Source organism: Canis lupus, chromosome 1 (assembly GCF_048164855.1).
Source record: "Canis lupus baileyi chromosome 1, mCanLup2.hap1, whole genome shotgun sequence".
NCBI classification, from domain to species: Eukaryota; Metazoa; Chordata; class Mammalia; order Carnivora; family Canidae; genus Canis; species Canis lupus.
Window position 1 is genome coordinate 106,394,956 of NC_132838.1, and position 13,890 is coordinate 106,408,845.

Genomic DNA, 13,890 nt, shown 5'->3' on the forward strand with positions numbered 1-13,890 from the left:
AGCTTCTGGGACCTGACAAGGTCCCAGGGTTCTGCATGCTTTCTGGGCTCCTCCCACCAATGAGCATCACGCACGACCCCTAACTGACATACACACCTCTATCCCCACGTGCCAGGCCTGTCCCTGTCTCCAGAGAACCATTCTCTTCTTACAATCTCCACCTCATCATCTGTGAAGAAGGCAAATAACTGCTAAGCCAGGTGTCCTCCATGTTAGGGGCTCTCAGAGAGAGAGAATGAGGGAAAGGAAGTCCTATATGAGGGCTGGATTTGGGAGCAGAGAAATATTTAGGAACAGAGGGAGAATCAGAGACAACAATTCATTTGTTTCGATACTTATTGCAACCTTATTTTTGCCCAGCACAGTGTAGAATGAAATCAGATATTAAACAGAGCAACCGGATCATAGGAGATATTCAGTCAATTGTGTGCTATTCTACAATGGGAGTGTTATGTGGCCCGAAGACAGAGGGAGTATTTTATTTTTTTAAATATTTTATTTATTTATTTGAGAGAAAGAATAAGTGAGAGAAAGCAACAGCAGGGGGAGAGGATAGGGGAGAGGAAGAAGCAGACTCCCCACTGAGCAGGGAACCCTTCAAAAGCCTGATGAGGGGATCCATGCATTGCGGGGCTCCATCCCAGGACCCCAAGATCATGACCTGAGTCAATAGCAGATGCTTAATCGACTGAGCCACTCAGGCACCTCAGAGGGAGTATTTGAAAAGAACCAAGTTATTGGGACTTCATCAAGATAAAAAGCTTCTGCACAGCAAGAGAAATTTTTTTTTTTTTTTGCAAATGACAGATAAAGGGCTAGTATCCAAATCTATAAAGAACTTCTTAAACTCAACAGCAAAGAAACAAACAATCCAATCATGAAATGGGCAAAAGAAATGAACAGAAATTTCACCAAAGAAGACATAGACATGGCCAACACGCACATGAGAAATTGCTCCGCATCACTTGCCATCAGGGAAAAACAAATCAAAACCACAATGAGATACCACCTCACACCAGTGAGAATGGGGAAAGTTAACAAGACAGGAGACAACAAATGTTGGAGAGGATGTGGAGAAAGGGGAACCCTCTTGCACTCTTGGTGGGAATGTGAACTGGTGCAGCCACTCTGGAAAACTGTGTGGAGGTTCCTCAAAGAGTTAAAAATAATCTGCCCTACGACCCAGCAATTGCACTGCTGGGGATTTACCCCAAAGATGCAGATGCAGTGAAATGGCAGGACACCTGCACCCCCATGTTTATAGCAGCAATGTCCACAATAGTCAAACTTGTGTAAGGAGCCTCGGTGTCCATCGAAAGATGAATAAAGAAGATAAAGAAGATATCTTTAAAGATAAAGAAGATGTGGTATATGTATACAATGGAATATTCCTCAGCCATTAGAAACAACAAATACCCACCATTTGCTTCGACGTGGATGGAACTGGAGGGTATTATGTTGAGTGAAATAAGTCAATTGGAAAAGGACAAACATTATATGGTCTCATTCATTTGGGGAATATAAAAAATAGTGAAAGGGAATAAAGGGGAAAGGAGAGAAAATGAGTGGGAAATATCAGAGAGGGAGACAGAACATGAGAGATTTCTAACTCTGGGAAACAAACAAGGGGTAGTGGAAGGGGAGGTGGACGGGGGGTTGGGGTGACTGGGTGATGGGCACTGAGGGGGGCACTTGGTGGGATGAGCACTGGATGTTTTGCTGTATGTTGGCAAATTGAACTCCAATAAAAAAAATAATTAAAAAAAAAAAGAACCAACTTCCTCCATTGCAAAGGTCTTCAGATTTGGATAAAGCACACATGTCTTAAGAGCCAAAACAAGGTGAAAGTTGATCAAATCACGTGATGGCAGGGAGTGGCTGATTTTTATGTGTATGTGGAAATATTAAGTCACGTGAATGGACTGGGTCCACCTTGACCAGTCCCTTCAAAGTTGTGGATGATTAATAGGGCCATGAAATGCACCAGAGTCACCTGGAGGAACCAGTCAATGAATGTCCAGAGCAAAATCAACTTGAGTTAATTAAGAGAGCATTATCTTCTTTAATGGATACTATGAATAACAAACACTTAACTTAGTGTATGCCAGGTGCTGGTCTAAGGGCTTTATATATTAATTCATTTAATCTTCATAGCAAACCTATGAACTAAGTATCTTTATTGTTCCAATGCTACAGACAGGGAAACAGAGACACAGAGAGGCTCCATGATTTGCCCAAAGTTTCAGAGAGAGTAGGTGGCCAAGCTGGAATTTGAATTCCTGGGCTTTGGTGCCAGAGTTTCAGTTCCTTGAATGCTCTGCTGTAGGGTTAGCGTTCTCTCAATTCTGGTACGTTCTCAAGCTGAGCATAGATGTGTTTAAAGTCTTAACATGAGGGGTACCTGTGGGGCTCAGTTGGTTAAGTGTCTGCCTTCAGCTCAGGTCAAGATCTCAGGGTCCTGGGATCTGAACCAGGAGTCAGCCTCCCTGTTCAGCAGGAAGTCTGCTTCTCCATCTGCCTATGTCTCTGCCTCTCTCTGTGTCTCTCATAAATAAATAAATAAAATCTTCTTTAAAATTTTAAAAATTAAAATTCTCCTTAAAATCTTTTTTTTTAAACGGCTTCACGTGAATCTTCTCTTGAAGCAGAATCTCTACATGTTAAGCTGCTTGTATGTCTAAGAATTTTACCTGTTATAGGGACGATATTCTGACTACAGCTTGAAATGAGTCATTTGTCTGTGATTTTGAAGTTGGAGTCATACCAAATTTATATCCAGTGCTGGATACTTGAAAGACTATCATGTCGATCATATTTACAAGTGTACTATACCTAGATGTATACATTTTCCTAAATGTTCTGGGAGGTTTGTTTAAAAATTGAAGGGCTCCCAGAAGAGATTGAATGTGTTGGTTTTAAAAATGTAGTTTAGGGATGCCTGGGTGGCTCAGCAGTTTAGCACCTGCCTTCTGGCCAGGGCCTGATCCTGGAGTCCCAGATCGAGTCCCATATTGGGCTCCCTGCATGGAGCCTGCTTCTCCTTCTGCCTATGTCTCTGCCCCCCACCCCATGTCTCTCATGAATAAATAAATAAAATCTTTTTTAAAAATGTAGTTTATTTTTTTAAGATTTTGTTTATTTATTTGAGAGAAAGAGATAGCAACAGAGATAGAGAGCCTAATGCGAGGCTCCATCCCAGGACCCTGGGACATGCCCTGAGGCAGAGGCAGATGCTTCACCCACCAAGCTACCTAGGTGCCCTAAAAATATAGTTTAAAATGTTTGAACACACTTAATTAACTTAGTTTGTAAATGAGACCAAACATTATTGTAAAGACCTATCTAGAATAGAGAGGCATGTCTAGAATGAAAAAGGTTGTAAGCCAGAAAGATTAAAAAGTGGGTTGCTGGATTTGTCACACTTCAGTGTTCGATATGAATTGCATTACTCAAAATAAACCTCAGAACAGTCCCCCCCACACACACTGAAACCAGCCTCAAGGGCTCTAAAACCTCTGTTCAACAGGTGCCAGCTTAACAGAAGTGAGCAATACAGCTCAGTTCTGCCCTCAAGGAATGTGAGTTCCACAAGGATGGCAGGATCTCTGGGAGTCCTTGTCCATTTTGTTCACAGGTGGACCTCAGTCTGGCACATAGTGGGTGCCCAGTAGATAGGTGTTGAGTATTTGGCTCTTACAACCCATTGGGTCAGGAATTTGGTGACACAGCTCGAAATGGATTCAGAGAGTCAGGGCCAGATAGAAAGAATAACTGGAATGAAGAGGTCAGGAGAGGCAGCTCCAGATGGCTCAGGACTGGTGAGAGAGAAGCCACCTTTTGGGATCCCCACCCAGTGCCCCATTTCCTAAAGGACTAGGAGCCACCCACCCCCTATCCTGGCCTCTTGGCCTCTTTCCCCATCAACAGGTGGCCTGGCCCAACCCTGTCACCCACGCCTGGCTGCACCAGCCCAACCAAGCCCTCTGCAGGGGGCCCCTGGACTGGATGCCTGCCCCTTTCTGCCCTGTGGTCCTAGCCTCAAGGTGAAGGGCAGGAGGAGAGATGAAGGATCCCTTGGGCCATGTGGCTCAAGTCTTCTCTACCCCAAATGCAAGGCAAGGAGACAGAGGGACACAAACATGCAGAGATACAGATACTTGGATCCGGTGACAAGGGGTAGGGGGAGGGACAGAAGGATAGAATTGTGCAGGTGCAGAGGCAGAGACAGAGGGATATTGAGAAAGATAGAGTCACAAAGGAAAGAGAGGTAACAGAGAAGGAAAAACACAAGAAAGACCCTGAGGTATAGAGAGACACAGCTGGAGAATCATAGACACATAAAGGGAGCGATGGATATGCTCACTATCGGTGGTGATGGTCAGGCATATGCATGTCAGAACTCATCAAGTCCTACACAGTAAATCTGCAGTTTTTTGCACCTTGATTCCACTTCAATGCTGTAAAAAAGAAAAAAGCAGAAGGAAGTAAAGAAAAATAAGACCAGAATTCTAAGGTGTGTTTGGCATATGCACCACTCAGAATCATTAGAAAGAGAGAGAGAATCAAGAGACACAGATAAAGGCAAGGGTTAGAGACACAGGAAAATAGAAAGTGAGGGACAGAAATAGACGGGGTTGAGACACAGGGAAAGAGATAGCAATCCTAAGGCAGAGGGTGAGGAGATACTTGGTGGGTGCTTTATGTCGAGAGAGGCTTGGAAAGATTCAGAGGAAAGCAAAAACAGAGAAGGAAGCCTGTAAATGCTTGAAAAAACAGAGACAAAGTTGTGAAGATGATAAGGCGAGTCAGAGAGAGGGAGAATGAGTGAAGAACACACAGAAAATAAAGAAAAATCCTAAGTACCTAGAAGAGCACCCAGAACTGGTGAGAAGTGTGAGCTCGAGGCTAAGGGGCAGAGGATTCAGGGCAGGATAGGCCAGCCCTGCGGAGACCCCTCCCCATTCAGCTGCCTGGGCCAGGGAAGCAGGGATTGGCCTTCGGGACTGGGTGGGGGGGGTGCTCTTGGGGTGGAGGTGGGGGGAGGCAGGAGGAGTGATTACTGAGGCCTGGCAGGGCACCTCACTACCTGGGAATGCGCCCCGGGGATCAGTGGGTGGTTATAACCCAGGCTGAGTGCCGGGAGCTGAGGAGGAGGTGGCTGCAGGACGGCACAGGCCTGAGAAGTCTGTGGCTGAGCTGGGAGCGGGTTCCCCACCCCCTACTTGGGGGACATAGCAGGTGAGGCTTGGGGAAGAGGACAGGGAGGGAGAGGTGTCTGTGTCTTGGATGCACCCCTACTCCCTCTTTTTATCCTCCTTCCTTACCCAATGGAGGGGGCTGGATGTCTGCTCCTCTGAAGTCTATATAGTCTCTGGGTTGGGGGTCAGTGTCCCTGTAGTTCCTGCCTGAGCTGGGAAATGGGGCAGAAAAGGAAGGGAGGTGGGGTAAGGGCTCCCAGAATCACCTGCACCTCCCTGCCCTCTGTCCTCTCCTTAAGGTACAGTGGCCATGGCTACAGCAGGACACCCCTGGATGTGGATGGTCAGTGCCCTGATTACAGCCCTGATTCTGGGGGTGACAGGTAACCAGAACCCCTGTATGTGCCTGTCGGTTAACTATGCATGGGGCTGTGGGTGACTGGGGGACTCTGTGTGATTGAGTATGGCTCCAGGACTGGGTGACTATGAGTTGGTGTCCGTATTCATGTTCAGGCAGTGTGTGTGGCTGGGTGCCTGTCACTGTTGGGGGGGGTGACGAAGGCGGGGGCTGACTTTCCTCATATCAAGGGACTGCCCGTAACAGATGTACTACCTTGGAGGCTGTGTGTGTGATTGTGTGACTGGGTGTGTGTGCACTTAAGATCATGTGTGGCTCAATATCTGTGTGGACAAATGCACACTATGTGTGTGGCTGTGCATGACTGTCCCTGTGTCACCAGATTGCATGTAACAGAAGTGCTTGTTACCGTGAAAATGTATGGCTAGGTGCTTGCAGGTAACGGTTTACCGTTGTGTGATTGTGGCTGAGTGCGAGACTACGTGTGGCTCTATCTGAGCTGTGTGACCTCTTGAGGTTCTATGTACCGGTGATTGTGACTGCATGTTTATTGGGGACTGTCTGTGTGGTGGTGCTGCTGTGTGGGTGGAGTTTCCATCCCTGCCTTAAGGGATTGGGTGTGCTGAAGTGGCTGTCACTATGAGGCAGTGATTCTGTGAAGGTGTATGATGCCAGGTCATTTGCACTCTGCCATGTGGGGTTTACTTAGTATAATATTGTCGCCATGCCAGTGTGCCTGCACGCAGAAGTGCATGTGGTGGTCTCTACGTATATGCATACATGCGTACATGTTACTGAGACACTGCGTGCCTGCATGAGATCTTGTGAGGCTGCCACCAACTGTGTGCACACAGCAAGCGTGTGCACCATGAGACGGAGCTGTGCCTGTAGCTACCCCGGGGGAGACGATGTGTGTCTCTCATGCAACTGTGTGTGTGCTTATCTGTGATAGTAGTTGTGTGCGTGTTTCCTGGAGTATGTGCGGAAAGTGTGAAGGCAGTGCCAGCGCCTGGCATCTCTGGGTCATTGGCAAGAATATGAATCAGTAGACAGACTATGGGGGACTGGTGATGGAGTAGGGTATCTGTGTCTGTCTGTAGAGGGGAGGGTATTGCTAGGAGGATCCAGGAGGTACATTTGTGTTTGAGAATTCCAAAAAATCAGTTCTGCTCTCTGTTGCCAGCACCACCGGGCCCCTCTAGCTGAGCACTTTTCTGCTTCTGTTCCCCCAACTCTCCTTCCACCCACGGGCTCTGACTTGGCCCTCTTTCCTCACCCGCACCGCTAGCCCAGACTATCCACAGTCAGGGTCCGCTTGGGCTGCCGCCCCCACCTCCCGCAAGCCAGGCCCCCTCCTCCATGGCTCTCCCCATCTGCAGCTCCAGAACCCAACCCCTACCTCCTTGCCCGAAGTCAGGGCTCTTGATAGACTCAATCTCCCCATGTGACCCTGGCCTCTCCAACTACCCCCTCCAACCCTGACCTCATTCACTGAGGCCTGACCCCACTTCTTGAGCTGAGAGGTCCCACCATGAAAGCTCTGGTCTCCTGGCCAACCCAGGCTCCACCCCCTGAGCCTTGGCTCCGCCCCTGGGATTGTCCTACTTTCCCCTCCCAGGCCTCGTCCACTGAGCTCTAGCCACTCCCAGGAACCTTGAGGTGCAGCCGAATCCTGTAAACCACCTGATCCTGGACCAGATCTTTTCCTGAGTTCTAAGCCTTAGCAATCCTCAAAGGCTTCACCCTCCAACTCCAGACTCCACCCCTAAAGCTCCAGCCCTATTCCCCTCAATATAGGAGCCCTTCTGGAGGTCAGACTTCTGCCGGGTCCTACCTCTTGGATCTAAGACCCACCCACTGAGCCCAGGCTCCGCCTCGATTCCGAGCCCAGCCCGCTTTCTGCCCCCAGAGCCTGTTCTTGCAAATGATGTTACCTCCTGCGACAACCCCTCTGACACTGGCCCCTCTGAAAGCACCCGGGACATTGGAGCTGGGGACCAGGAGGACACCAGGGCAGACGAGGGGAGCAGCAGTCGCATCGTGAATGGAACCGACTGCGAGAAAAATGCCCAGCCGTGGCAGGGTGCGCTGTTGCTGGGGCCCAACAAGCTCTACTGTGGGGCCGTGCTGGTGAATCCTCAGTGGCTGCTCACAGCGGCCCACTGCCGGAAACCGTGAGTGGGGCTACAAGAGCAGGGCTGCACATGGCAGGGGCGGGGTGGTGGGCTCTGGAGGACAGGGGGCCTGGAGGGGAGGAGGCCTGGGGGGAGGGGCCTGGAGGAAGGACCTGGGGGGAGGAGGCAGCACGGATGAGAAATGGGTACAGTTAGCCTGAGATTAAGAATGGAGTTGGGGTGGATTGGGTGTGCTGGGGTTAGGCTGGGGAGAGAATTGTGGTAGCGGGTGGGAGTTAGAGATGCATTGGATTTGGGGTGAGGGGTACATATGTTGAGTGGTTTGGAATGGAGATGTGATTCAGAGTGGCTTTAGTTTGGGGTGGAGTAGGGTGGAGATGAAAATGGTGTTGGGATTGGAAATAGCTGTGGGGTTGAAGATGAAGTTAGGGTTAGCCTTACCGATGGGACTAGAGATGGCTATATTTGGAGTTGGGAATTGGTGTGTTGATGGTTTGAGGGTGGGTGAAAAATTAGAGTGAGGTTCAGGGATGGGAATGGGTTGGATTTGGGGCTGGGCATGCATGTGCTGATGATTTGGAAAGGAGATGCCATTAGGAGAATTGGAGATGGGAGGAAATGAATTGGGATGAAATAGGGCTGGAGGCAGGAATGGATGTAGGATTGAGGATGGGGTTGGAATTAGAGTTATGAGGGGTTGGAGGTGGTTGGATTTGAGGTTGAGGTGGTTAGATCAAAGTTTGGGAATACAGGGCAGCGCCGGTGGCTCAGCCGTTTAGCGCTGCCTTCAGCCCGGGGTGTGATCCTGGAGACTCCCTGCGGGCTCCCTGCGTGGAGCCTGCTTTTCCCTCTGCCTGTGTCTCTGCTTCTCTCTCTCCTCTCTGTGTATTCTCATGAATAAATAAATAAAATCTTTAGAAAAAAAAGTTTGGGAATATGGATGTGGTGGTTTCTGTGTGGGGAAAGGATTCAGGTTGGGGATTGGATGGGGTGGAATTGGGGTTGAAACTAGATTTGAGATGTGCTCGGCACTGGATATGAGCATAGGAATCAGGTAAATCTGCACCATCTTCTTTAGATTTTTCAGAATCCGTCTTGGCCACCATTCCCTGTCACCTGTTTATGAAGCTGGGCAACAGTTGTTCAAAGGGATCAAATCCATCCCCCATCCTGGCTATTCCCATCCTGGCCACTCTAATGACCTCATGCTCATCAAACTGAACAGAAAGATCCGTGAGACTCAGAGAGTTAAGCCCATCAACATCTCCTCAAAGTGTCCATCTGCTGGGACCAGCTGCATGGTATCTGGTTGGGGAACAACCAACAGCCCCAACGGTGAGAGTCCAGGTCCCTCTTGATGCCCACCCGTGTCTGCCTTCTCCCCCTCTCTGCCTCTGAGCACTGCCTCTCCCCATCCTTCTCTGTTGCTCACAGTGGCCCTGCTTTGTGTGTTTCTGACAGTACAATTCCCCAAGGTCCTCCAGTGCTTGAACATCACTGTGCTAAGTGACGACCGGTGCAGAAAGGCCTATCCCAGACAGATAGATTCCACTATGTTCTGTGCTGGCGACGAGGCGGGCAGAGATTCCTGCCAGGTAAGGCTCAGGACTTCTGCATTCCTTCAGCAGATTCACACTGAGCACCAACTGTGTAACCCGAAACCTTGCTAAGTGCTGAGAACTCAGCCCTGTCCCATAGAAATACAACATGAATCATACATGTCATTTTAAATTTTCTGGTAGCTACATTTTAAAAAGCGAAAAAGAAACAGGTAGGGATCCCTGGGTGGTGCAGCGGTATGGCGCCTGCCTTTGGCCCAGGGCGCGATCCTGGAGACCCGGGATCGAATCCCATGTCGGGCTCCCGGTGCATGGAGCCTGCTTCTCCCTCTGCCTGTGTCTCTGCCTCTCTCTCTCTCTGTGACTATCATAAATAAATAAATAAAAATTAAAAAAAAAAAAGAAACAGGTAAAGTTAGCTGTTTTAATAACAAATTCTATTTAACTCCATGTATCCTAAGTAGTTTGATTTCAAAATGTAGTCAATATAAAACAATTATAAATGAAATATTTTACATTCTTTTTTTTTAATAGTAAGTCTGTGGAAGTGTGCATCACATGACGGCATATCTCAATTTGGGCTAGCCTTGTTTCAAGTGCTCAACAGCCCCATGTGACTAGTGGCTACCATACTAGACAGCACTGGTCTAGAGGGAGAAATCAAGTCTGCTTTATATGGTTGGGCAGGTTGTGCACTGTATACAGATATCACCGTTAAGGAGGCACTCTTCATGTAATAGACATCACAGTTTGGTCTATTTATTTTAGCAAATTTCTTTTTTTTAAAGAATTTATTTATTTATTTATTTATTTATTTATTTATTTATTTATTTATGAGACACACACACACACAGAGAGAGAGAGAGAGAGAGAGAGAGAGAGAGGCAGAGACACAGGCAGAGGGAGAAGCAGGCTCCATGCAAGGAGCCTGATGCGGCACTCGATCCCGGGGCTCCGGGATCACGCCCTGAGCCGAAGGCAGATGCTCAACTGCTAAACCACCCAGGCATCCCTATTTTAGTAAATTTCAAGCAGATGGCAGTTAAGTATCTTGTCATCACAAAGCCTACAGTATGAAAGTTTTCTGACAAATGCTAATACACTGTCTTGAGGAAGGAAAATAAAAACCTTTGCTAGGTATTTGAAAAAAGAATGTTTAATACAGAGACTTGATTGCAAACTCGTTGGAATGGCTGGCAGGGCAAAAATGGTAAAAAAAAAAAAAATTGTCAGGGGTGCCTGGCTGGCTAAATTGGAAGAGTGCATGACTCTTGATCTCGGGGTTGTGAGTTCAAGTCCCACACTGGGTATGGAGAATAGTTAAAATAAAATAAAAAATAAAATTATTTTTAAAAACCCAATGGTGAATAAAATGCATAATAGGATAATTTCAGAGAATATAAGAGCTATGTAGACAATAAAACATAGTTTTATGATAGTGAGTGATGAGAGGCAATATTCAAAAGGGTGGTTGGAAGGGCCTCCTCAAAGAGGTGGGTAGAGACTGAATGACACAAAGGAGCCAGCCTTGCACAGATTAAGGAAAAGAAAAGCATGTGCAAAGGCCCTACTGCAGGAAGGAGTTTGGCTGGTCCAAAGGACAGAAAAAAAACAGAATGTTTAGGGGAGTAAGGGGAGTGGTGCAGTAAGAGTTGAGCCTGAAGAGATGGGTAGGGGCCAGTTAATTCCCAATACAGAGCTCCTCTACGTCCTCATGGAAGCTCTATCTGTTGAGGATGACAGAACTTAAAATTAAACTGTTGCAGGAATCAAAACCCTTCCCTGTATTCAGGTTTTCAAGGGTTCTAGAAGGAGGTAAAGGAAGGCACTTTCTGCTGGCAGGATGTACATACACTTCAGTAATATTGGGAATTAGTAAGTAAGCTGGGGCCTTAGAGAGCACTCCTGTCCATTTCTGATGGCTGGGGAAAGGTGCCTCTCCCCATATTTTACAAGCCTGAAAATTACAGCAACTTCCCAGCGTCATCTCTGTTCTCACTTAATATGGAAACACATATCTGGATAGAGGAGGAGCCAGAGGGATTTTTATCAGAAGAAAGCATATCTAATTCAAATGTCAGTATTTTTAAGATTATTTTAAGTAATCTCTACCCCCAACATGGGGTTCGAATTTACAATTGAGAGTCATGCAGTCCACTGACTGAGCCAACCGGGCGCCCCTCAAATGTCAGCATTTAAAACCACTTAGCTTTTCTGGAGCCAAGCTTAGCACCTTGTTTTTCATTTTGCAGACCTCAAGTGGCTTTTCATACCAGTTTGTGGTCAGGGTGAGGCCACTCAGAGCAAAAAGTAGTAACAACACTAATCCTATGATAATATAATGTGGGACTCTGCTTTATGTGGTTCCCACACATCAGCTCATTAACTCACTTAGCCATTATGGTTTTTTTTTTAAGATTTTATTTATTTATTCATGAGACACAGAGAGAGAGAGAGAGGGAGAGAGAGAGACAGGCAGAGGGAGAAGCAGGCTCCACACAGGGAGCCCAACGTGGGCCTCGATCCCAGGTCTCCAGGATCACGCCCTGGGTCGAAGGCGGCACTAAACCGCTGAGCCACCCAGGCCGCCCGCCATTATGTTTTTTTAATATTTTATTTATTCATTTGAGAGAGAGAGAGAGACATGAGAAGGGGTGAGTGGGGAGCAGACTCCCCACTGAACAGGGAGCCTGATGCAGGGCTCCATTCCAGGACCTGAAGATCATGACCCGAGTCAAAGGCAGATGCTCAACCATCTGAGCCCCAAGGTGTCCGTCACTTAGCCATGATTATTAGCTCTATTTTACAGACAAGGAGCCAAGCTCAGAGCAGTTAACTAACTGCATCTCAAAGAAAACTCTGCAAGGATATTACAGAAAATATAATGAGAAGAATTAAGCTGCAAGAAAGTTGAAATTTAGAGATTCAGGCCGCCTGGGTCTTTTGCCTTGAAACAGTGTCTGCTGTTGGGGAAAGAAACCAGGCTCTGGGTTTCTTTATAACTGATACCAGTATTTTGTATAAACATACATAAGAAATCACAGTAAAGAGTGGTGAGTAGTAGGGACGCCTGGGTGGCTCTGTGGTTGGGCATCTGCCTTTGGCTCCTGTCCTGATCCTGGGGTCCTGGGATTGAGTCCCACATCAGGCTCCCCACAAGGAGCCTGCTTCTCCCTCTACCTACGTCTCTGCATCTCTCATGAGTAAATAAATAAAATCTTAAAAAAAAAAAAAGAGTGGTGAGTAGTATTATAGGAGAGTAACTGTAGGATTTGCGGGAGTTGAGGACAGGCAACCCAAAGAAGCAGTTCTCAAACTGTCCCCCCACCCCAGGGGATATATGATAATGCCTGGTGATAGTTTTGGTTGTCACAGCTCTACCTGGGGGATGAAGAGGGTGACTGGCATCTAATGTATAGAGGTCAAGGATGCTGCTGAACATCTGACAGGGCACAAGATGGCCGCCACAGCAAAGAATGATCTGGCCCCAATGTCAGTGGTGCCCAAGATGGGAAAGCCTCATCCTTCAGGGGCAGAGAGCTGCCTCTCTGCAAAGGTACAAGATGGACCGGTGTCAGGGGCAGCCAAAGGATGAGGAAGGGAAAGGAAGCCATGCCAAGCATGCTTAGTCAGAAAAATATGGTGTTCAAAGGCTGAAAGAGAGAAAGCAAATAGGGACAGGGAGATGCACTGAGGGAGACACATAGAGAAGATATGGCACTGGGTGGAGAGGACAAACAGAACTTCTAAAGGTGGGACTTACAGGGAAATGTTAACATTCCTCTCTGTGTGTCTCTGTTTTATCTGTGTCTCCTTCCTTGTCTTTGTGTCTCTTCACCTCTCTACTTTTTCCACCTCTGCATCTCTGTCTCTTCCCTGTGTGTCTCCCTCCCTCCACCTCCCCACATCACTGGGGATGGGCTCCTTTTTCCTCTGCAGGGTGATTCAGGTGGCCCTGTGGTCTGCAATGGCTCCCTACAGGGCCTCGTGTCCTGGGGAGACTTTCCTTGTGCCCAGCCCAACAGACCCGGCGTCTACACCAACCTGTGCCAATTCACTAAGTGGATCAAGGACACCATCCAGTCGAACTCATGAGGCATCCCGGGACCTGGCATTCTGGTGTGGCCCCACGATCTGTGGTCCCTCACTCCTGAAGGGACCGTGACACTGTCTCCAGACCCTGCTCCTTACTGAGGGTGTTGGGGTTGTTAATCTCTCCAGCCCCTCCTCGTCTCCTGGAATCGGGCTCCCCATTCCCCAAACCTGGGCTTACCCTGTCTTTCCAGTCAGGCCTTAGAGGCAGTTTCCCAGAATGACCAAGGTGAGGGCTGCCCTTCAGTGTCCCCCATGCTTCATTCTTTAGACCCAGAGGCTGTCCTTGCCCTGCAGCTGTTCCCCAAATTTGGTCTCAGAAATAAAGCATCTGAGGAGAAGTGGGCTCTGTGTGCGGTGTCCCCCACTCACTGAATGGCCAGGCAGCCAGGAACAAGTCACTTTCCCCTTCTGTACCACTATGTTTGCTCTTTGGGACTATTTCAGTTGCAAGAAACAGAAATCCATCCAGGCTGCTTTGCATTTTTTTCACAAATACTGATTGAGTATTTTGTGGCAGGAAGTTTCCAGATGCTGAGATACTACAA

General features: G+C 47.8%; 1 protein-coding gene and 1 long non-coding RNA gene across 3 annotated transcripts in view; one reads left to right on the forward strand and one right to left on the reverse strand.

Annotated features, from left to right (window-relative positions):
• The window catches only part of LOC140601205 (uncharacterized), an 87,162-nt gene that overhangs the window by 30,209 nt on the left and 43,063 nt on the right, over window positions 1-13,890 (reverse strand). The window lies entirely within an intron of this gene.
• KLK5 (kallikrein related peptidase 5) lies at window positions 5,081-13,683 on the forward strand. 2 transcript variants are annotated; one of them, XM_072769751.1, is made up of 6 exons: window positions 5,081-5,238; window positions 5,498-5,581; window positions 7,466-7,730; window positions 8,770-9,026; window positions 9,153-9,286; window positions 13,190-13,683. In XM_072769751.1, exons 2-6 carry the CDS (start codon window positions 5,509-5,511, stop codon window positions 13,343-13,345), a joined length of 885 nt encoding a protein of 294 aa, XP_072625852.1. In that variant the 5' UTR covers window positions 5,081-5,238; window positions 5,498-5,508; the 3' UTR covers window positions 13,346-13,683. The 2 variants fall into 2 exon arrangements, with proteins under 2 accessions (XP_072625852.1, XP_072625862.1); XM_072769761.1 differs by having other exon boundaries at window positions 5,504-5,581.

What these genes read in the sequence shown, in the direction of transcription:
- KLK5 (XM_072769751.1), top strand. Translation starts at nt 5,509, where the DNA reads ATGGCTACAGCAGGACACCCCTGGATGTGGATGGTCAGTGCCCTGATT. An exon ending in CCTGATTCTGGGGGTGACAG is followed by an intron (nt 5,582 to 7,465) that starts GTAACCAGAACC and finishes TTCTGCCCCCAG; the next exon opens with AGCCTGTTCTTGCAAATGAT. An exon ending in CGGGCAGAGATTCCTGCCAG is followed by an intron (nt 9,287 to 13,189) that starts GTAAGGCTCAGG and finishes TTTCCTCTGCAG; the next exon opens with GGTGATTCAGGTGGCCCTGT.